Source organism: Solanum dulcamara, chromosome 12 (assembly GCF_947179165.1).
Source record: "Solanum dulcamara chromosome 12, daSolDulc1.2, whole genome shotgun sequence".
In the NCBI taxonomy this organism is placed as follows: domain Eukaryota; kingdom Viridiplantae; phylum Streptophyta; class Magnoliopsida; order Solanales; family Solanaceae; genus Solanum; species Solanum dulcamara.
Genome location: NC_077248.1, coordinates 65195634 through 65217696, shown reverse-complemented (window position 1 = coordinate 65217696; position 22063 = coordinate 65195634). Strand labels below are relative to the sequence as shown.

Below are 22063 nucleotides of genomic sequence, written 5' to 3'. Positions count from 1 at the left end.
CTGTATATTTTAATGTTTATCCAAATTTGAATGTTGCATTATCTGATGTGAATGTTTTACAGTCTGTGATTTTAAATGTGAAGATTAATGGTTATAACTATTTACCTAGAACTGAAGTGATTTGTATTTGTACTATAATTGTGTATCGACTTTTATGTACTTTATCACATAGTTGTCGTATTGCTGACCAAAATAATGAGACTGTATTGTTTGAAAATAATTTTTCTAAGTCTAAAATTATCACACGTAGTTTAATTAAATGGGAAGAAATTAATTTTCCCTGAAGAATGGATTATTAAGGAGGTTGTTGTCCCTCAAAATATTACTTGTAAAGAAATTTCTGAAATTTCCCAGACTTCAAATGGGACTGTTAGACTTCGTTTTAAAAATAATGATATTCCTAGAATTACTAATTTTTCTTCTAGATTAACTAGATCTGTTTCTTCATATATTTCACCTACTAATTATTTAGTAGATATACCTTCTAGGGCATCTACATCCCATATTAGAGAAAATATTCTCCAAACTTTTGATCATATTATTTTAGATAAAAATAATACTTTTAGGGGAAGGGATAATTTAAGTGATCCTACAGATTCTGAAATGAATTTTCCAAATGGTTTAGATGGATAGTACAACTATTGATTTTAGTCCGGGTTCACCGGCACGAAAGCAAATATTGACTGAATGTTTTTGCCAAAAATGGAAACCTTTTAGAACATGGTTTTTTTCCTCATTTTCCCCAGAAGAAAAGAAAAATTTTCAGGATGAATTTTATGCTGATTTGACAAAGGAAAATATTATTTTATCTTTTGTACCATGGTTTATGATTAAACATGTAGGACAATAATTATCGGTGATTGAACATGAATATCATTTATCTGCTTCTGGTGATATAGTGATTTCTTCGCTACCTCCTATGCAATCTTTTGATATTCGTCAGGATGGTAAAACCATTAATTTTACTGCTTTCTCTAAACTATTTGAAAATCGAAATGCTGTGTTAAATTGTGAACATGTTAATCTTATTTTAAAACAATAAAATTATGTTAATTATTATTTGAGTGTTTTTGGGTGAACATATTATGGTCTTGCATAAGAATTTAGATATTTATTTAAAACAGACATTGGAGAAGCCATTATTAGATATGGCAGATAAAATTTTCAATAGAAGAAGAAGCAGAATCTGAACTAGTTTTAGCAGTATCAGAAATATTTTGTAAAAGACTCAATTTTTTCATGTAAAATCTTAGTCTGTCTGTACAAATTCTGCTTCTTCTTCTACTGAAAACCAAGTACGTTTCTTTAACTTTTAATTTAATATTCTTAACAGTAGTAGTATGCAAATCATTCCAAGCTTTAGGATTCTTTTTAATCTATCATACAGAATAGCAGTATTCGTAGTCAAATCTTTAACAAAAGGAGATATATAATTTAAACTTCCTAAAAATCTTTGCAATTGGGTTTTGTCAGTTATAATATCAGGAAATTTAGAAGCAAATTCAATACTCCTATTTATAGGACTAATCTTACCTTTCTCAATATTATTTTGGAACATGTAAAATAGGATTTATTTGGGCCACCAGTATTATTATGAGTAATCTCAACTGACCCAGTGGATGTTAAAATTATTTCATAATGTAATCTAGTCTTATAGCTCTGCATCGGAAATAATGCATTACTGAGATATCTTTTCTGTAACACCCCCCAAAATTTTTCCCTAAGATTCAGACCTTTTTTGTATTCGTGTAGAGTCGAACTCATTTATTGTAAAGTATATGCTTGAGTTAAGATGAGTCCCTGAGTAATTGAAGAGTGTTGGAGGTGATGTGGGGTCACAAAGAACCCCTAGGACCAAGCTAAGTTCAAAAGGTTCGTCGTGGCTAAGTTTTAGGATGAGTTCGTTTAAAGGGTCAACTTCTAACGACCCTATCTTTTGAAAGACGATAATCTGGGTGGCCCACAACCTATTAAATTAAAGGTCGTCGAGTCTTCTTTCCAATGCCACCAAGAAGGTAATTTTTGGAGTTCGGAGTCAAAAGATATGACGATCCTAAGACGAACTAGCACGACAGAAATGTTAGGCTTGGGCTGCAATTGCTGGGAATCTGGGCTTGGCACCGCAGTGGTGCGACGCGCCACTATCGCACCAGGAACACACCTCAGTAGTTTGGTCCCTGGCGCGGTACGCCACTACGAGATGTGCAGGGTTTTTCAAGCCAAATTTCCAGAACCCAAAAATATGGCCTTGGCGCTGTAAGGGCGTAACGCGCCACTATCGCGCCAAGAATGTGCCTCAGTATTTTGGTCCTTAGAACGGCGCGCCACTAACAGATGTGCAGGTTTTTAGGCGTAATCGACCTGGCGCTGCAATGGCGCGATGCGCCATTATCGCGCCAGGAGCGTTTTAGCCTACTTTTCAGAACTTTTAAGAAGGGGCAATTTGGGAATTTGTCCCAAATTATATATGTATCATCCTTGAGCATTTGGGAACATAATTTTCAGCCTCTCACTCTCTCTCTAGAAAAGCCCTAGAAAAATCATGTCTTCTTCTTTTTCATCTTCTTCTTTTTCTCCTCCATTTCCAACAAGGATTTGTTCCAAGAGCTTCAAGACTTCAAGTTGCCATTGAAGACCCAATAACAAGGTTTCTTCAAGAATCTATTCTAAGGTATGTAAGGCTATCTAAAACATGGGTTGAGTCCACCCATGTGCCCTATACCTTCTTTGAGAATAAACGTCCATAGGAATGGAGTTTCTTACTAGGGCTATGTTTGAATGAGTCTTGTCTCCTATTAATTTGTTTCTTATTGTGTTGAAGTTATTAAGCTAAAAATTTCTAAAACCTTCTTGTTAGCATGAGTTGATGGAGATAGTTTGGTAATATGCTTGGTTGATTTTCTTAACCATGTGATTATGTTGAATGTGTCAATTTCCTTAAATATGTTATTCCTCTTGACTTGTTGGTTTAAAACCTTAGAGTGTGATGAGTTATATGGGTGTGATAAATAATGGTTTGTTGTGTTTGTGGGAGGTTATAAATGCTTATCTAATTTAGGCTTGATTGAGTTGATTGGAGAATAGAATTGACGAGTGGACAAGGTCCTAAATGAGACTTGCCATTATGACTCGATCGAGTTGAATTGAGGATAGAGTTGATGAGTCAGCAAAGTTCTAAATGAAATTAGCTGTGAGGGCTTGTTTGAGATGATTGGAGGGAGTTTTATGAGCATAGAGTCATGGGAGGAGTATCGAGCACCGAAGCGGGTGAGAGTATAGTCCATACTCAAACCCCAGAAACTACGTCGCCAATGTAGGTAGGGATGGAACCGTTAAAGTCGGATGCTTCCCGTGGGATTGAACCGTTAAAGTTGGATGTTTCCCATTTTATTGTCCTGAAATGATAGGAATTGACTAATCGATGGAATCCATGATTAGAGAGGTGTTCATGCCCTGGCAAGGTATGGACGGATGTGGCAACAATGTCTGATTGTTGTACTATCACTGGCTCATAAGTGATGGTTGTCGGATAAGAGAAACTCCCATATAGGTCTTGTTAGTACTCTGAGTCGGATTGAGTTGAATGGTATGTGATTGGTCCCATTTAAACCACATTCTTGTTTAGACTTAGGACACTTGATTGAGTTGTTATTTCTCTTGAGTTGAGGTTCCGAGTTGATTTGATTCTTTCTTGATGTTTGTTTCATTCGGCCATTTTACATACTCGTACATTTCATGTACTGACGCCATTTGGTCTGCATCGTTTCATGATGCAGAGACAGGTACTAAAGATCATCAACCAGCGCACCGTTGAAGATATACACACATCCAGCTACTTGGTGAGCCCTCCTAGTTTCTGGAGGATGCCAGACTTTCTTCACCGTTTTGTTTGCTTTCCTCATTTTGATTGTTGGTAGCCATGGGCTTATCATTGGCACCTCCTAGACTTTGATAGAGGCTTCATAGACTAGAGTGTGGGAAGGTTTGACTGTTATTTTTGAGAAGTCTTATCATATTTGTATTAATGAGTTAATAGTGATTGGCCCTCGGCCCTTATATTATGAATAGTGTGTCTATGATTGAGTCTTCCTCTGAGTGAATGTGAATGAATGATAGTGCGACTGAATCAGGTGTTTCGCTTGAAGGACAGAAATGGCTTTCGAGTGTCGGTCGCGCCTAGGGTACCCTCCCGGGGCGTGACATTTTCATAACAATCCATGGATTATTTTTTCACTGAAAATCTTTTGGATCGATGTGTAAAATTAATTCTTTTGTTGAACTTGTTTCAAAAATCTCTTTTTCAGATTTGCCAATTATGGAGGCAAAGGAATCTTCTTCATTTATGTTCTCAACTGAGGTGGGTTGATTGGTAACATTGTTACCCCCAATAGTTCCAGCATGACTGGCATTCATTAAATTTAAATATCTCTGATAATCTTCGTAGGAAGGTCAAATACTGGCATTGCCAGCTGTTGAAGACGACGCTCCCTGAGTAGAAACTGCTCCTATTAATCTGTTTGGGTTGGGAATCTGGCCCAACAATTAAAATCGGTTTGGGTTTCCACGGGCCCTTCCTCTAATTGAGGACCCAGACCAATTCGGGTGCATCCTTTGCATCAAAAATAGTTAATTTAAATATTCCCTGATAAGAAAATCAGGTAAACTATTTTCAATCCCTTTTTATATTCGATAGTGAAATCCAAAGGGGCTAATAATGCCTTCCATCTAGCAAACATTTGTTTGGAAACATTATGCTTACAGTCTTTATTAAACATAAATTTAGCAGCTTGACAGTCAGTTTTAATAATAAATTTTTGATTATATAAATCAATTTAAAATTTTAAAACACATTTAATAATGGCTAAAATCTTTTTTGCCACAGTAGCATAATTCTTTTGACTATTGTTCCATTTTCCGAAATAAAACTGACTAATAAAATCTTTTTTATCATTGGGAGAATATTGAGTTAAAATACCACCATACCCAATATCAAAAGCATCAGTCTCAACCGTTTTTATCCAATTCGGATTGACCAAAGTTAAACAAGGCAATTCTTTAACTTTCAACTTAATATTTTTAACAGCAGCAGTGTGTAAATCATTCCAAGCTTTATGATTCTTTTTTAATCTATCATATAGAATAGCAGTATCTGTAGCCAAATCTTTAACAAAAGGAGATATATAATTAAAACTACCTAAAAATCTTTGTAATTGTGTTTTATTAGTTAAAACATCAGGAAACTTAGAAAAAAATTCAATACTCCTATTTATAGGACTAATCTTACCTTTCTCAATATTATGACCTAAAAATCTAACATTTGTTTGAAAAATAAACATTTTTGATTTAGAAATTACTAATCCATTTTGGATTACGATTTTTTGGAATAATTCAAGATGTTTAAAATGTGATTCAATATTTTTAGAGAATACCAGAATATCATCAATATAAACAATAATAAAATTAGTATAAAGAATAAAAATATTGTTCATAATTTTTTGGAATTCAGAAGGGGCGTTCTTTAATCCAAAAGACATAACATTCCATTCAAACTGACCTATAGGCACATTAAAAGCAGTCTTATATTTGTCAGACTCAGAAATCTTTATTTGCCAATATCCTGACTTTAAATCAAATTTGGAAAATATAATAGCATCATGCAGTCTGTCTAATAAATCTTTTTTATTGGGAATGGGATATCTAATCTATTTTAAAACTTTGTTAAGAGCCTTATAATTAATAACTAATCTGGAAACACCTCTCTCCTGTTCAGCATGTTTATTAACATAAAAAGTAGTACATGACCATGTAGAACTAGAATGTCTGATTAAATTCTTTTTTAACAAATTATCAATCTCAAATTTGCATAATTCTAGATAATCAGAATTCATTTGACAAGGTCTGGCCTTTGTCGGAATATTTAATTCATCAAAAGAATCTTCATAAGGTAAAGTAACAACATATTTTTTCCTATTTCAAGATGCACTAGGATGATCTCCACAAATATTTAAAATAAATTGATTTTTTAGTAAATCTATTTTCTCCTGTAATTTAGAATTTTTCAGAAACACAGCTATTTTCATTAGATAAATTTCTTGTTTAATAAAATTAATCTGTTGATTTTTTAAAACTAATTTATCAATAATCTGATTAATGGTCTTTGTGAATGGCCTAGTAATAAAATTTAATTGAAAATCCTTATTCTTATAAGTACCAATTAATTTACTATTATCCCAATGCTTTAAAAGAAAAATAGCATTCATAAAAGGCACACCTAAAATAATAGGGCAAGAAATATCTTCAACAATCATAAAATTTTGGGGTAAACAAACACCATTATTACACAGAAAAGATGAAATTACGTTATAAATTACCTGAAGTTTATTTTACTAAACTAACATTATTAATAGTATTTTGAAACCTTAAATTTGATTATTACTACTTTATATAATTATTTAATACTAAGGGTAGGAATTAAAAAATATTAAAAATTTCTTTAATTTTATAAATTGGACAAGTAAATTAAAACAACTATTTTTAGAATGAGAGCCAAGTAATATAAATGGTGATGGGTATTTTCTTCTATATAAATAAACAAGTTTTGATTGACATTGATGGAGTTTACATAAATTATAATCTAAAATAATTTAAAATCTAAATAATACAATCATTAAAAATGTGTCCTTAATTAAATTAATTATTTATTTTCTACATTGAAATATATTTGTATAGTTATTATTCTCAGCTATTTTCACTTGTATACATAAATATTAGAGTTTTGATTATTATTATTAAAATTAATTTTCTCATTATGCTAATTTACTTCATTATAGAAGATCATTAACTTATATAATTAATTGGTATTTTTTACCTTTTCATCCAAAAAATAATGTTTATGCTTTTATGAAAAAATTGTTACATTAAGTCAAAAAATGAAAATCATGCTTCTAAAGAAGTAAAAAAAAATGATAATGAAAGGATATAATAGATATTTTATAATTTTAATTAGGATAAAAGAGGGAGTTTGATTATTGTTCAAAATTAATATTCTGCTTCTTTTAAATTGTGTAATTGAAAAAATAAATGGAGATCGAGGGAGAAAGAAAATGACTTTGAAGCTAATATCTATAGATGTAAAAAAAACATTTCCAAAATTCCAATGGTTGAAATTCTTGTGAGGTGCTATAGCGGAGCGGATCATTGTAATTTGATAAAGGGGACTCTTCTCCCTAGTTCTCCATCACAAAAAAAATTGCATGTTTTCCATTTTAATTTGATAGGGGGGACCTAGAAATTGTATTGGATAAAACTTTGCTATGTTAAAAGCTAAAATGACACTTACTATGATTCTACAATCTTCTTTTCAGGTTTCTCTATTGTATGTTGTTTATTCAGTGTTCACTCTTCTACCTCAATATGGTGCTCAACTAATTCTAAATAAGCTATAGAATACAGATAAGATCCATGTATATTGTATCCTTCAGATACATTTAACTTATGAGATTATATTGAGTATGTTTTTGTTGTTGGAGTTTTTTGTAACCACATTAGTTTACACCACCAATTTTGTTTTACCTGATATTAGATTATTATATTTTATTGAGTGAAGAGTCAAAAACACATCTAAATCTCTAAAATCAATTACAAATTTGTTAACTTAGAGCAATCTTTTCTTTATTAAACTAACTAATTATTTATCACAATTTTTCAACTTACCTAAAAAAAAAAATTAAGGAATGTAACTTCATTCTTTTATACAATAGAATAAGACAAGTTAATTACTAGTAATATTTAAAGGGACATAGCAGGCACTTCAGAGAATAGAGCTTAGTTAGTTGTTTGTATGTAATGAAGCAAAGTTGCTCACATGATAAGGTTCCTGCTTTGTATTGAACATTTTCTCCTTGGTAATAAACTATCTACTTGCCAAAAAACGTAATATTTAAAGGGTCAAATGTCCAAACTAACTTCGACTAGTACTATATATCTAAGAACACTGGAATTTAAGCTAATAAACTAGCTATTACTTATAAGGTCTTCACTAGGGCTATTAAAATGAACTCAAAATAGATAATTCGTTAAGAATTTTATAGATTGGGCTCAAAATAATTTAAAGAGAAAAATCCATAAATAGCTAAAAGTTGAAATATAACGAGCCTCCTTAGCTGCTGTTTGCTTAATTATGTAGTGTAGTTATGTGTTACTTTGTACCCGCCAGAAGAGACCTCAACATCAATACCATTTGCCGAAAGAGACCTCAGCATCACTACAATAGATTCCATCACAACGTTTCAGAACCGATGCAAATAAGCATGGTCACACAATAATAAGGAGATGACAACTTTCATATCAATTCATGAAAACATAATCATAGTATTTCATCAATAACGTCTAGTTATTATCACTCAATTCATTCACATTGCACACATAAAATTGCCATCATATTGCCTTTTTCATTACCCCTTTTTATCTTTAAGATCAAACATTCGAACAATTCACCCATAGCCAATTTTCCATTACTTCTCAATCCACATAGCAAGGAAATACAAGATTCTACATACTCAACTAAGGTTTAGGAGTTCACATGCTTCAATTCAAGCACAGAATCACTCCGTAACTTGGGTATTCCCTCTTAGTTAGGTTTCCAAATCAATAATAGAATCACAATAAGAATTCAGAACGATGAACAACCATATCAATACTTGTGGAAACGGGGTCAAATTGACCCAAAAATCTGATTCCGAAAACGAAAGGAAAATCTGAAAAATTGTGTAAAATCATGTTATCCAATAAATTTGCAACTAATAGTAAAAATCATTTCGAAAACGGAGTTGCAATTAGCCCTTAATCACTATTTAACAAAAATGTTTGAGTTGTTAAAAAAAAAACTTTAAAGTTCAAACAAAAAATGTATGGTTAAAAACATGATATAATTAAAGGGTAATGGAGGTTTCAAGTCAAAATCACTTATCGAATCAAAGATTCCTGAAGAACTCTTTCAAAATCGCCTCTATCGACCTCCTAGGTTTCAAAAATGTAAAAATAAAAGTAGGTAAAATCCCGACATTGAGAAGAAATCATTGTTCAGATCGACCTCGTGAACACGAGCTCAGGTTCACTTTCACGATCTCTGCGAACGCGACATTATGATCGCAAATGCGGTCCCCAAATATATCACCCCTCGCGATCGCGATGATCACAAAAGCGATCAACCCATCGCAAAAGCGGATTCAGTAGGCACCAGATCACATACATTAGCAAAATTAGCATCACTCAATTTCTGAATGGACCCTTGAAATTCATTCGGAACCCTATACACAAAAACCAAACATGCTTTCCTATTAATTTTGATGTTTCAGACTCAATGAAACTGAGGAACATGAATTCAAGGTCTTCTTGATCTGAAATCTGTTTAGTTGCCACTAAACTAACTTAACATTCAAAATTTTAAACTAACCTCAAAACCTTTGAAAAATCAACCAAGATCCCATCTAGGCCTAAAATTATTTCTTGAATTCTACGGAATCATCAGAAATTCATTCTAAGCGTTCGAACTCTGAATGTTGATCAAAGTCAACTTAAAGGCTAGAATTTCATAAACTTTCAACTTAAGACTTCAAATCCATGAAACAACTCTGAATCTGAAATCGATAATTCTCTTAGACCAAATTCAACATTTCAGAGCTGATGAAATTGACAAAAATTTATTCTGAGACTCGTGGCTCCCGTTGGTACCAAAAATCCTTTTAACAACTTAAGGCTTCAAAAATCTAAGACTTTCAAATTTTCCAATTTTTTAATTAAATTGCAAAACCAACTTCATAAACTGATCAAATAAGACTCGGGACAACTATCAAGAGAGGTAAAATGGTGATTTTTTTGAAGATTTTCCAAAATTGACCTTCAAGGTCATTACATGCATACCTCGAGTAATTTTCTTGGAAGAAGTTTGTTCATCCATGATTTATATGTCTATGGAGATAAATGAAAAACTAAAAGAAATCAGTGGGATATACAAATACAAATAAAATAAATGAAACCGCCAAAAGTTATCTAAAATTGTGGAAGCACGATTTGGGGAAGTAACGAAATCTTTGAAATTTGATTGTGATTGAGTGAATTAAGGAGATAAATTAGTAAAATATTTAGGATGAAAGAGAAAGGATACTTTGTATAATGGGGCAAGTGGGAAGATATGGTTGTTTGTGTGGGATACAAATCGAGAAGTGGGTCCCCAACAATGATAAAATCTTAGTGGCGAGCGGTAATTATTTAAAACTATAGCTATATATCGTAAATAAATCAGTAGTATATGTTTGTTAAGTCGCGTAAATTTTTCTAATTTAAATTGAGTCAATCTGTTCAAGTCTTAACCCATTTTAAAAGGATCTTCGATTAAGTCCTATTTAAACTCCAATTCAAACCGTTTTAAAACTCTTTATTTGTATTGGTGCAATGTATGTTTCTAAATTGAATGTATGAACTACTATCTATTTTATCTTTTCCAGGGTTTATCTATCCATTCTTTTTATTTGTAAATTAAAATTTTGATTAAAACAACCGAAAGATATTAAACTGTATTTTTCATAGAATGCATATTGAGTGAGTCATCTTAATATATGTTTATTTGTTTGATATAATATTTGGTGACTTTTCTCTTCAAAATCGAGAAGTTATTTTTTTGTTTTCTTGAATTGCAATTCAAATTATGATTACAAAAAATAAATACCAATATGCTAATATTTTTGATATTAAACGAGTCAAATTGTGTTAGTCATGACCCAACCTGATTTTTAATCGAGAAGGTCATCGATATCCTTTAATCTCGGAAAATCATTTATATATAGGTGTCTCTATATTTAATATTTTAGTCCTTGTTCCACGCAAGGAATTCAAGAGGAAATAATTTAATATTTATAGTCTTTCTTTCACTATAGAATAAGGGGGGGGGAAATATCATTTCATATGCTAGCTAACCACTTTGACTTTCATGTTTGTTTTCCCCAAAACTTAGCAACCAAGTATTGGAATTTCCGAACAACCTTAAATTTTTTTAATCGTATAAGGATGACTATGTTTCCATTTGACTTTGAATTTTAATTTAAAAAATGAAGATACATGAATACTTATTCGTACCGATTATATCTTGACTGATAAAACTTATTATAGTTAAATAATTTAATAGAATGAATACATTCATTTATTAATCATTATTAATTACTGTTATTGTATACTCATACTTATGACATGTATCCATTGGTTTGGTATACAAGACCTATACAGATAAGTTTATGCCCATATGAGATGTATTGCTTCATTTTGTTTGTGTCAAGCAATTTCTTTCTTAATTGTACTAAGAACAAAGATCTAGCTATCAAATAAAGCCTACAATAATGGAGATACCATATAATTATTTTTACATCTTAAATCTTGTATCATTTTCATTTGCAATTATCTTAGTATTGGGATGGGCATGGAGAATCTTGAATTGGGTTTGGTTCAAACCAAAAAAGTTGGAGAAATGCCTAAGACAACAAGGTTTCAAGGGGAATTCTTACAAGTTTTTGTTTGGGGATGTGAAAGAAATGATGAAGATGGGAAAAGAAGCTTTGTCAAAGCCTATTGATTTCTCACATGACATGATTTGGCCAAGAGTCATGCCCTTCTTCCACAAAACCATCAATAATTATGGTATGTATTCAAAATCCCAACCTTACTATTAGGTTGTACTGGTAGGATTTAAAGTTAGTGAATTCAGAATGATATACGCCAGTCCAGTGCACTAAAGCTCCCGCTATGCGCAGGGTCCGGGGAAGTGCCCCATCACAAGAGTCTATTGTACGCAGCCTTACCTTGAATTCAGAATGATATAGATTATTATAAATATACTCCTCTTTATTTAAAAAGAATTTTCTTCCACTACAAGTATATGAAATGAATATAAACAATGAATTCAGTTAAATTTCATTGTAGTTATAAGTACCTAAGATCTAAGAATTATAAAGATTTAGCTTAAAATACTAACGTTGTAAGATGGACAAAATTATAAACGTCTTTTCAGACCGTTAATTGAAACTCAGTCATCAATTCAAAATCATTCAATCTTTAGCCGCTTCTTATTATAGAGAAAGTTTGGATAGAAAAACTTTTACATGTGATATTCCAAGACATTGTGTTGGAGTCAATGATAAAATTTGAACTCAAATAATAAAGCGAAAATTTCACAAATAGCTACTATAAAATCTTAATAGATCGAAATAGCTATAGTTTAGGTAATTACATTTCGTAACTATAGCTATAACAGCTGTTTGTATAATTCGCATACCGTTTGTATAATTCGCTGCGAATATAATCCGTTTGTATAATTTGCCAGCAATATACAAATCGGGTAAGTATATATAAATTTTGTATTTATATATTTTAGAAATTTTCCAGAACTTATACAAATCAAATGTATCAATATTATAATTATATACATGATAGGGTAAGCATATATAAAATCTGAATTTATACAATTGAAAGCTTAATTATACAAATTCTGAAAAACTATAGCTATGTATATTAATTACTGGAAAAGGTTTGTCGCGAGTAAAATTAACTTAAACTATAGTTATGTATATTAATTAACTAATATATGTTTACTAATAATAAAAGTGGTTGCACTTTTGCAGGTACGAATTGTTTAGCTTGGTATGGGCCAAGACCAGCAATAGTTATAGTGGATCCTGAACTTATAAGGGAAGTGCTAACAAAGAATTACATTTATCAGAAGCCTTCTGGCAATCCACTAACTAGGTTAGCAGCAAATGGGCTTGCTGGCTATGAAGCTGATAAATGGGCCAAACATAGAAGACTTATCAATCCTGCTTTTCACCTTGACAAATTGAAGGTTTTGTCATTTCAATTTGTGCTAAAACAAATTGGGAAACTTACATAAATATATAATTTTAAAAAAATATTTATCATCTATAGTAATAAAAAAAAATTCACTGAACACTTATAATACATTTATAATACAGTTTTAATACATATTGCAGAGAACTATTTATAAAACATATATAATACAAGTTTTATAGATGGATAATACATTTATCACATACTTTAATAGACTTATAATACATTATGTTAGTTTCTTACTACACAAACATAATATATATTTTAAAACACTTTTAATACATTTATATTGTATGCATAATTCACTTTTAATACATTTATATTGTATGCATAATTCACTTTTAATACAAGTGTAGATTTATCATAATATTGCTATGTATTGCTATAAATGGTAATAAATAAAAAATATCGCTAAAATCAGTAATTAATTTTTAAAAAGCACTCAATCAAGTAATTTTTCCAATTTTTTTTTTGTAGTTTATTGTTGACTTGCTTAATATTTGATTCATACTTTTTCTTAAGAAAAAATAAATAAAAATTCATTATATTACGGATAAGAGGAGGGGAAGGGGAAATATGATAATGAGAGTCGGACCCACTTATTATATGAGATATTTTCATCGATATCACTAGACTATAAGTGTGGGCAGTTAAGGTTGAATGTTTTGTTATATAAACTAAAGCTCATTTAATCTATCAACATTACTAATTAGAGGTGGAACAAATATAGGGTGAGTTCTGTAGGTTGAATTTAATATTCATTTCTGCTTACACTATGTGTAGATACAACGGTGGAGGTAGCTTTCGTGTTATGAGTTTGACAAACCTCGATAATTTTGATTCAAATTATGTATATGTGTTAAGGAATTTAGTAAATATGTAAATAAAGGAATTTAGTAAATATGTAAATAAATTAAATTTAGAATACAATTACTAGCACTTAAGGTTGCCATGTTGCCATCCTAGAATCCAAAAAAATTATTAAGTTCAAGTTCTGGATCCATCTATGTTAAAAGGGTGAATCTAGTCCTTAAGGTATGGGCTCTGTTGAATAATGATTCAAAACAGAGTAGGAACAAGTAACTAGGACATGGATAATTTGGTAGAACTGGTCTTTTGGATTTAAGTAGATTCCTATATTTACTCAAGTTTAATTAGTGTCACTTAAATAAAGTCTTAGTGGGTTATAGGACCTATATTTTAGGGATAGTTATTTTTTCTGTTAGCCTATATATTTGGGCATCTTGTGTTTTGTTATTGTAGTAGAAAAGTTTAAAACAAAATAAAAAAATCACGCTTCGCAGTTTATTCTTCTTTCTCTGTACCTTGTTTCTCTATTTTTTGAGTTTTTCCTCTGTTCTCTGTCCAACAGGTTCACACGAACACAACCACTTTTAATTTGTTCATACCTTGTACTTTTACGTACAAGGTATTTATAAATAGTTGATTGTGAACTCGATTACTATTTTATGTTATCACTTGAGATCATTATAGGAATTCATAAACTTCAAAACTTGTGCGCCTCTATCTCTGTGTACATACATAAAAAGAATTCAAATATATGCATATAAAACCATCATACTTATTTTTAATCCATTGACTTTAGATTTTGAATTTGCCTGATGCATAATGTGCAGCATATGCTTCCTGCTTTCCAATGGACTTCTTCAGAGATGTTGAACAAATGGAAGAAAATTGTCTCGAAAGAAGGGTCAGAGATAGATGTATGGCCATATCTTCAAACTTTGACAAGTGATGCAATTTCTAGAACTGCATTTGGCAGTAGCTATGAAGAAGGGAAAAAGATTTTTGAACTTCAAAAGGAACAAATGGTACTACTTTTACAAGTAGCACGCTCATTATACATCCCAGGATGGAGGTAAAACTACAAATTCTTCGTTTTCTAAATTAATCTAATAATCATTTACTTTGAAGTTTTCTCCTGATTTTGTAAATGTTTCCTTTTAGGTTACTATTTAATGTTTTTTCTTTATTTTAAACAGCCATACAAATATAATCTTTAGAAAATTATCCTTTCAGACAACATTATACTTGTTCATATATTGCTCGACCTTACAGACAAGACATTAGAATGTCGTTGAATATTTTTTATTTATAAAATATTAAATCGTGTTTTAAATATTTTTTGATTGCTTAAAGGTATTTTTAGACAATGGTCTAAATTAAAAGGTCCACAAGTTGCACGAGAAATAAAAGGAGGGTCATTTACAAAACACTTGTCCATATGTTATGAATTTTCAATTGATTTTGTAGTACATTATAAATGTTGTTTTAGTTATTCGTCATTTTTTTTTCAAAAAAAAAGAAGCCAATCAACAAAAAATTACGCATGAGATCTTCATCAGAACATTTTCTTTTATTTAGATCGTAAGTGAATATAGAAGATCATTTCCTCGAATTGACTTCATATTACTTAATTTCTTGAATTAACCATAGGTTTCTACCAACAAAAACAAATAGAAGGATGAAGCAAATCTTCAATGAAGTGGGAACATTGATATTGGGAATCATCAAGAAAAGAATGAGTATGATTGAAGATGGAGAAACACATGATGACTTATTGAGTATACTGTTGGCATCCAATTTACAAGAAATCCAACAACATGGACATAAGAAATTTGGTATGAGCATTGATGAGGTGATTGAAGAGTGTAAATTATTTTATCTTGCTGGACAAGAGACTACTTCAGCTTTACTTGTGTGGACAATGATTTTATTGTGCAAATATCCTATTTGGCAAGAAAGAGCTAGAGAAGAAGTTCTACAAGTGTTTGAAAGTAACGAATTTGACTATGACAAGTTGAATCAGCTAAAAGTAGTAAGTATTTAAATTTGTTAAAGTGACCAACTTTTAAATACAATCCTACAAAAGTAACTATTTGTGCAAATAAGCCCGATCCAACAATTTGACTCTCCATATTTCTCAATATATGTGACACTTTCTCTTAGTTTGTCCCAAAAGAATGTAGATTTTCTATATCTGAAAACATTTTGACTTCAGATTTTTCAATTTCTTCTTAATGAGATAATTTATAACTACACAAATGTTTGAAACTTGTATTAAATCATAAGTTTCAATACTCTTTCTTTCTTTCTTAAACTATATGCCCAGTCGTATGGTATCATATATATTGGGACGGAGGGAATAATATTCAGCCTAAAGATACTCTTAACATAATGTGTTATTATTTGCTTTAGGTTGAGCTACATAATTTCCCCAAAAAACCTCATAGATGGGTCATTGGTCCACACGATATTAATTAAGAGTATTCAACTATTTGTGCACATTATATATTGCTTATTTTCCTTTGTTTGCATAACACTCAAAAAAACAAAAAGACACTAATCACTTGTGATCTTTTCTTTTTAACAGGTGCCTATGATCTTAAATGAGGTATTAAGGTTGTATCCATCAGGATATTTTATTAATCGAGTAGTAACCAAAGACACAAAGCTAGGGAATTTGTGTTTACCCTCCGGGGTGCAACTTTTGTTGGCAACAATTTTGTTACATCATGATACTAAAATATGGGGAGATGATGCAATGGAGTTCAATCCTGAGAGATTTAGTGATGGAGTATCCAAAGCAACAAAAGGACAACTTGTGTTTTTCCCATTTAGTTGGGGTCCAAGAATATGCATTGGCCAAAACTTTGCTATGTTAGAAGCAAAAATGGCAATAACCATGATTCTTAAAGACTATTCCTTTCAACTCTCTCCATCTTATGCTCATGCTCCTCATCCACTATTGCTTCAACCTCAATATGGTGCTCATTTAATTTTGTACAAGTTGTAAAAATGGTCATTTGGAACTTGTTATTAGATTTATATCATTGTAATCATCAACTATGAGAGAACATGTTTTTCTTGTAATAGATCATGAACTTCAGTAAATATAATTATGTTGTATATGGTTTTGAATGCAACTTGTCATCAATAAGAATAATCTCTATGTGTTTTCCTTTCATATTGATGGTGTCCGACTAGCTTATGCACCCCCGACTATTCCTATATATATAACGAGTATCTTATTATTATTCTTATGGTCAATGTGTACATAGTATTATTCTTATGATGTATTATTCTTATGAGACTTCAGCATATATAACGTAGTGACTATTTTGTTATTCAAAGTTTTTCGAATAGCCGGGACCCGATGTTGATTTCCGATTTAAATGTCAGCTCCAGGTTTGGGGCGGCCCATCTGGCATCGATTGTACAAGTTCGTGAAGAGGGCTGGACGAGTGGAAGATCACAAAATGCAACACAACAAGGGGGTCGTTAGACCGTAGCTTGCTAATGACTTTATATAGATATTCAGAAAAAATTGAGTGATTTTTGCTTTTCGCTCATATATATTGTGTTCGGTTCAATTCATAGCACTAATGCTATATCCAACCCAATATACTAAAGGTAAATCTAGGGTAAATTTTAGGGGTTTAACTAAAAAAGGTTCAAATTATCTATTCATATCCAAACAAAAATCTAAGGCATACATATTATTATCAACATGCAGGATATAGAAAAAAACTATGTAAGATATATGTACCAGAGGAACTCACTCTTTTCTAGCTCAAACAAAATATCAGTACATATGATTTCTATATCTCTCTGTTGTTATACAACTTCTACTCTACTTATGCTTATTACAATCTTAAAACATATATCCCTATTTATAACAATACAATCACACATTTGATTAATTATTTTTCAACCGGTGGTTCTTATTTTCAATGGTCGGCAACCACCTTCACCGACGTTCATACATTCCTCAATATCAGTCGCACCGTCTTCGCTTCCGTGTATGATTTCTTCAATGGTCGGCCGTCCACAAACTATACTTATTGCTGCTACTTATTTTTCATTTGAATGGGAACATATTTACTTTTCAACATGTCCCCCCCAATGCTTTTGTGAAAATATTTGCGGCTTGATTGCTTGAACTTACATGGACAAGCTCAACTTCTTTGTTCTTAATGGATTCCCTTATGAAGTGGAATCGTGTGTCAATATTTTTTGACCTTTCATGATGAACTGGATTTTTTGCCAAGGCTATCGCTAATTTTTTATCCACATAAATCTTCGTTGGATCTTCAAGTTGTTGCTTAAGTTCTCCCAATAATCTTCTCAGCCAAATTGCGTGACATACGCAAGAGGCTGCAGCTATATATTCTGCTTCACATATGGATAATACTACAATTGACTGTTTCTTTGAGGACAATGTGAAAGTAGTATGTCCAAAGTAGAAAACGAATCCAGTTGTGCTTTTCCGATCATCGCAGCATCCTGCCCAATCACTGTCACTGTAACCAGTGAGCTTCATGTCCATCCTAAAGGGATAGAATAATCCATTATCAACGGTTCTTTTTATATATCTGAGGATTCTCTTTGTCTCCTTCAGATGTGAGGTCTTTGGAATCTCCATGTACCTGCTTATCAAACCAACTCCGAAGAGAATATCAGGTCGAGTGCATGTTAAATATCGCAAACATCCAACAAGACTTTTGTAGCATTTTGGATTGATCAAATTTCCTTCTCCTTCCCTTGTCCTTCTTATTCCACACTCTATTGGTGTGTCAATTGGTTGACAATCTTCCATTGAGAACTTCTTCAGAATCTCCTTTGCGTATTTCTCCTGCGATATAAATATCCCTTCTGGTGTTTGTTGCACCTCGATCCTAAGGAAATAAGCCATCATGCCTAAATCAATCATTTCAAACTCTTGCTTCATTGATTTCTTAAATTCTTGAATCATTGTGGAATTATTACCTGTGAATACCAAATTATCCACATACAGACAGACTATCAACACATCTCCATTTGAATTTGTCTTCTAATATAGAGCATGTTCATATGGACACTTCACAAAGCCTTTACGGATGAAGTACTCATCAATTCTGGAATTCCACGCTCTTGGATCTTGCTTGAGTCCATATAGAGCTTTCTTCAGCTTGTATACTTTTTCTTCTTCTCCAGGGACTTCATGTCACGCCCCGGGAGGGTACCCTAGGCGTAACCGGCACTCAAAAACCATTTCTGGCTCCCAAGCGAACCACATGGCCTGATCACACATCCGTTCATTCATTTATTCAGCGAAAAGTTTAAAAATAAAGAATAATTTAGCGGGCAACTCAAATCACCCATCCAACTCAAAGAATAAAGGCATGGGCCAACAGATCAACTAAAATATTTGTCATAAAAAATTGTTTAACAAGAATAACTCAAGGATAGAAATACTCAATCGACTCATCACTATCTAGTCTATGAAGCCTCTATCACTACTATCTAATTGGTGCCAATGACATGTTCATGGCTATCTCAAATCAAAATAAAAAAAGCCAACTCGATGCAAGAATACACAGACGGTGTCCTCCGAATGTAGGGGAGGACTCACCAATATGCTGAGTGCGAATAGATCCCCAATGATACTCCTATTGACGATCTCTTAAACCTGTCTCTGCATCATCAAACGATGCAGGTCCAAATGGACGTCAGTACGTGGAATGTACGAGTATGTAATATGGCAGAATGAAACATACCTCAAGGAAGAATAGCAGCGGTCCAAATATCTCAAATCAGAAAGATAAGAGAGACTCAATAAGGCGTCATAAGTCTAAAGTAATAATACACTTTTAAGACGAAGACCAATCACACATCATACAATCCAATCCAATCATACACAATACAGTTCAATCAAATCGTATATCATCCGATTCAATCCAATCGTATACAATCGGTTCAATCCGGTCATATACGATCCAATCCAATCCAATCATATATTTAATATCCCCTAAAAACGTTGTATACGAAGTTTTAATTCTCGCCTAAAAATGATACAGCCTCTGTATTTTAGGCATACCTTTTCATCGGAATATCCAAATTGGGTGATTCAAATTTTTGAGTAACCACAAGATCATTATCTACAACCTTTGTGAAGACCATATTTTATGTTTCGGAGGTTAAGTAGGTCGAATAAATTAATTTTTATAAGGTAGGATGTTGTGACGGAAAGGAGTATTTATAGAAGAAAAATCATATCTCACTGTATTTTTATCCAAATTGGTTGATTCTTGAACTATATGAAACTAGACTTTCATATCTACAATTCTTATGAAGACACCAAATCCTAATAAGGAATTTATCTTATTCATAAGCAGCTCCGAAAAAGAGTATTCTGTTAAAAAGAACTCATCTCACCTACCATGGAAAGATCTAGATACATTTGACATCACTCATGACATAAATTGTCCTCCATTTAACATCATCCATGACATTAATATATTCCATTAAATTTTTATATTTTTCTTTATAATTATTTTATTTATTGTTAGGTCCCTCTTTCCCACTTACAAATACCCACCTTATTTTCTCATTTTATTCATCAAGCTTTCTCAAGCAAGTCTTCTCTCTATACACTTCTTTAATCATTCTCAAATATAGTTTTAGCTCTTAGTAGTGAGAAATACTATTCCGGTGATTCATATACTCCGGGTAGTACACAAAACGTTCTGGCGAGGAGAAAAGCTAGGACTCAAGAGTATTCATTAAGTCTTTCGATTCCGACTAAAGTTTCGGATTCCAGGTATGTAAGGCTTCAATGAGAGTATTCCTTCCACTCTCATGTCTAAATTATTTTGATTATATGATAAATTATATTTATTTTCTTTAAGCTTTACTCTAAGTTATGTGGGTGTTTATCCATGGGTTCTTCCACTCATGTAGTCCAAAAACTCTTTCAATTAAGTATCTTGGTTTCAAGTAATATTTTCTTATGGGAAATTCTTATTTTTACTTAATAGTATGAATCATGGTTAAACTAATGATTATTGGTTTATTTTGATGAGACATAATTTCATATTATGAATTGATGGTTTGCAAGTAATTCCTCTATTTATCTATTTAAAGGTTCTTGAAATTCATGGTGGGTTGTTTAAAGCATGAATTTTAATTAATGATTTTCAAAGTATTTATGCATATTATTTACATACATTTTTGCAAGTTTAAATGATTTGAACCCACCTAGTTTTACTATATTTTCAAAGAAGTTTGACTTGAAAGCCTTGACTCCAAATGAATGTTTATGAAAGCAATATCTATGATTAAAAGGGAGTCTTATTAAATGAAAGAATGATGAAATGATATGAATGATGGATTCTTTATGCAATAAGGACAATTCTTGCATATTTGAATTATTAAATGTTTTAATGAGCTATTCTACCGAATATGATGTTTAAATTCTCAAGTTATATGCTATGAATATTTTGAAGTATTAAACTATTCCGTGGGATTGACTTAGCACCGAATGAGGCATTGAGGTGGGATTCGGGAATCCTAGTAGCAACCCCTTGTCTCATTGACTATGTGTCAACATAGGAGCCCTTGTAGGCTTAGGCTAATGTATCTATAAATAGCCCTTAAAGTTAAAGTTAAAGTAATAAATGAAGTTGACGGAGTTCTACCTGGCAAGTAGTCTCCCCGGCCAACGTAGGGGGTTATGTTGGATTCCATGTAATAGCTCGCATGGTATTAAATGTCGGTTATGGTTAATTTCCCACAAAATGAATGTTTTAAAGTAAATCTATATGATTTATTATGCATATATTAAATTATGTTTCATATTACATAAATGTTTTAATGTTTTCTCAATGTTCATGCATCCTTACATACTTAGTACATTCAAAGTACTAACGCATACTCTTTTGCCTACATGATATCACCATGTAGGGACCAGTGCTCCTCCTCGTTCTCCTCCACGTGCCTAGTTGATATTCCATTGAAGACTACTTTTGGTGAGTTCCCATGTTCCGGGAACAATACTCCTTTATCTTTCTAGCTTATGATATGTTGAGATATTTTACTATGACATTTCTTCTATTATGATTGAGGGTGAGCTAGGGACTTGTCTTAGCCCCGTTAAATCTAATAGTTAGAGGTATTGTTAGACATATGTAAGTTGAATATTTACTATTATGATTTTCGCTTGTTTATTTATCATCATTACCTATGAAAGGCTAAAAGAATGCTAAGAGGCTTGATTGAGGTACTTTTGTGTTCCTCATTCGCCATGTCACGTCTAGGCCCTAGGCTTGGGTCGTGACAATATACCCTTCCACCGTATACTTATCCAATCACATATCATATAATACAATCC

The 22063-nt window shown here is 31.9% G+C and overlaps 1 protein-coding gene across 1 annotated transcript; it reads left to right on the top strand.

Annotated features, from left to right (window-relative positions):
• Window positions 1-11338: 11338 nt before the first annotated feature.
• Window positions 11339-16708, top strand: LOC129876967 (cytochrome P450 CYP72A219-like). The gene is made up of 5 exons (XM_055952442.1): window positions 11339-11688; window positions 12669-12886; window positions 14529-14770; window positions 15349-15730; window positions 16286-16708. Exons 1-5 carry the CDS (start codon window positions 11391-11393, stop codon window positions 16706-16708), a joined length of 1563 nt encoding a protein of 520 aa, XP_055808417.1. The 5' UTR covers window positions 11339-11390.
• Window positions 16709-22063: the final 5355 nt, after the last annotated feature.

What these genes read in the sequence shown, in the direction of transcription:
- LOC129876967 (XM_055952442.1), top strand. Translation starts at nt 11,391, where the DNA reads ATGGAGATACCATATAATTATTTTTACATCTTAAATCTTGTATCATTT. An exon ending in TTCACCTTGACAAATTGAAG is followed by an intron (nt 12,887 to 14,528) that starts GTTTTGTCATTT and finishes CATAATGTGCAG; the next exon opens with CATATGCTTCCTGCTTTCCA. An exon ending in TTATACATCCCAGGATGGAG is followed by an intron (nt 14,771 to 15,348) that starts GTAAAACTACAA and finishes AATTAACCATAG; the next exon opens with GTTTCTACCAACAAAAACAA.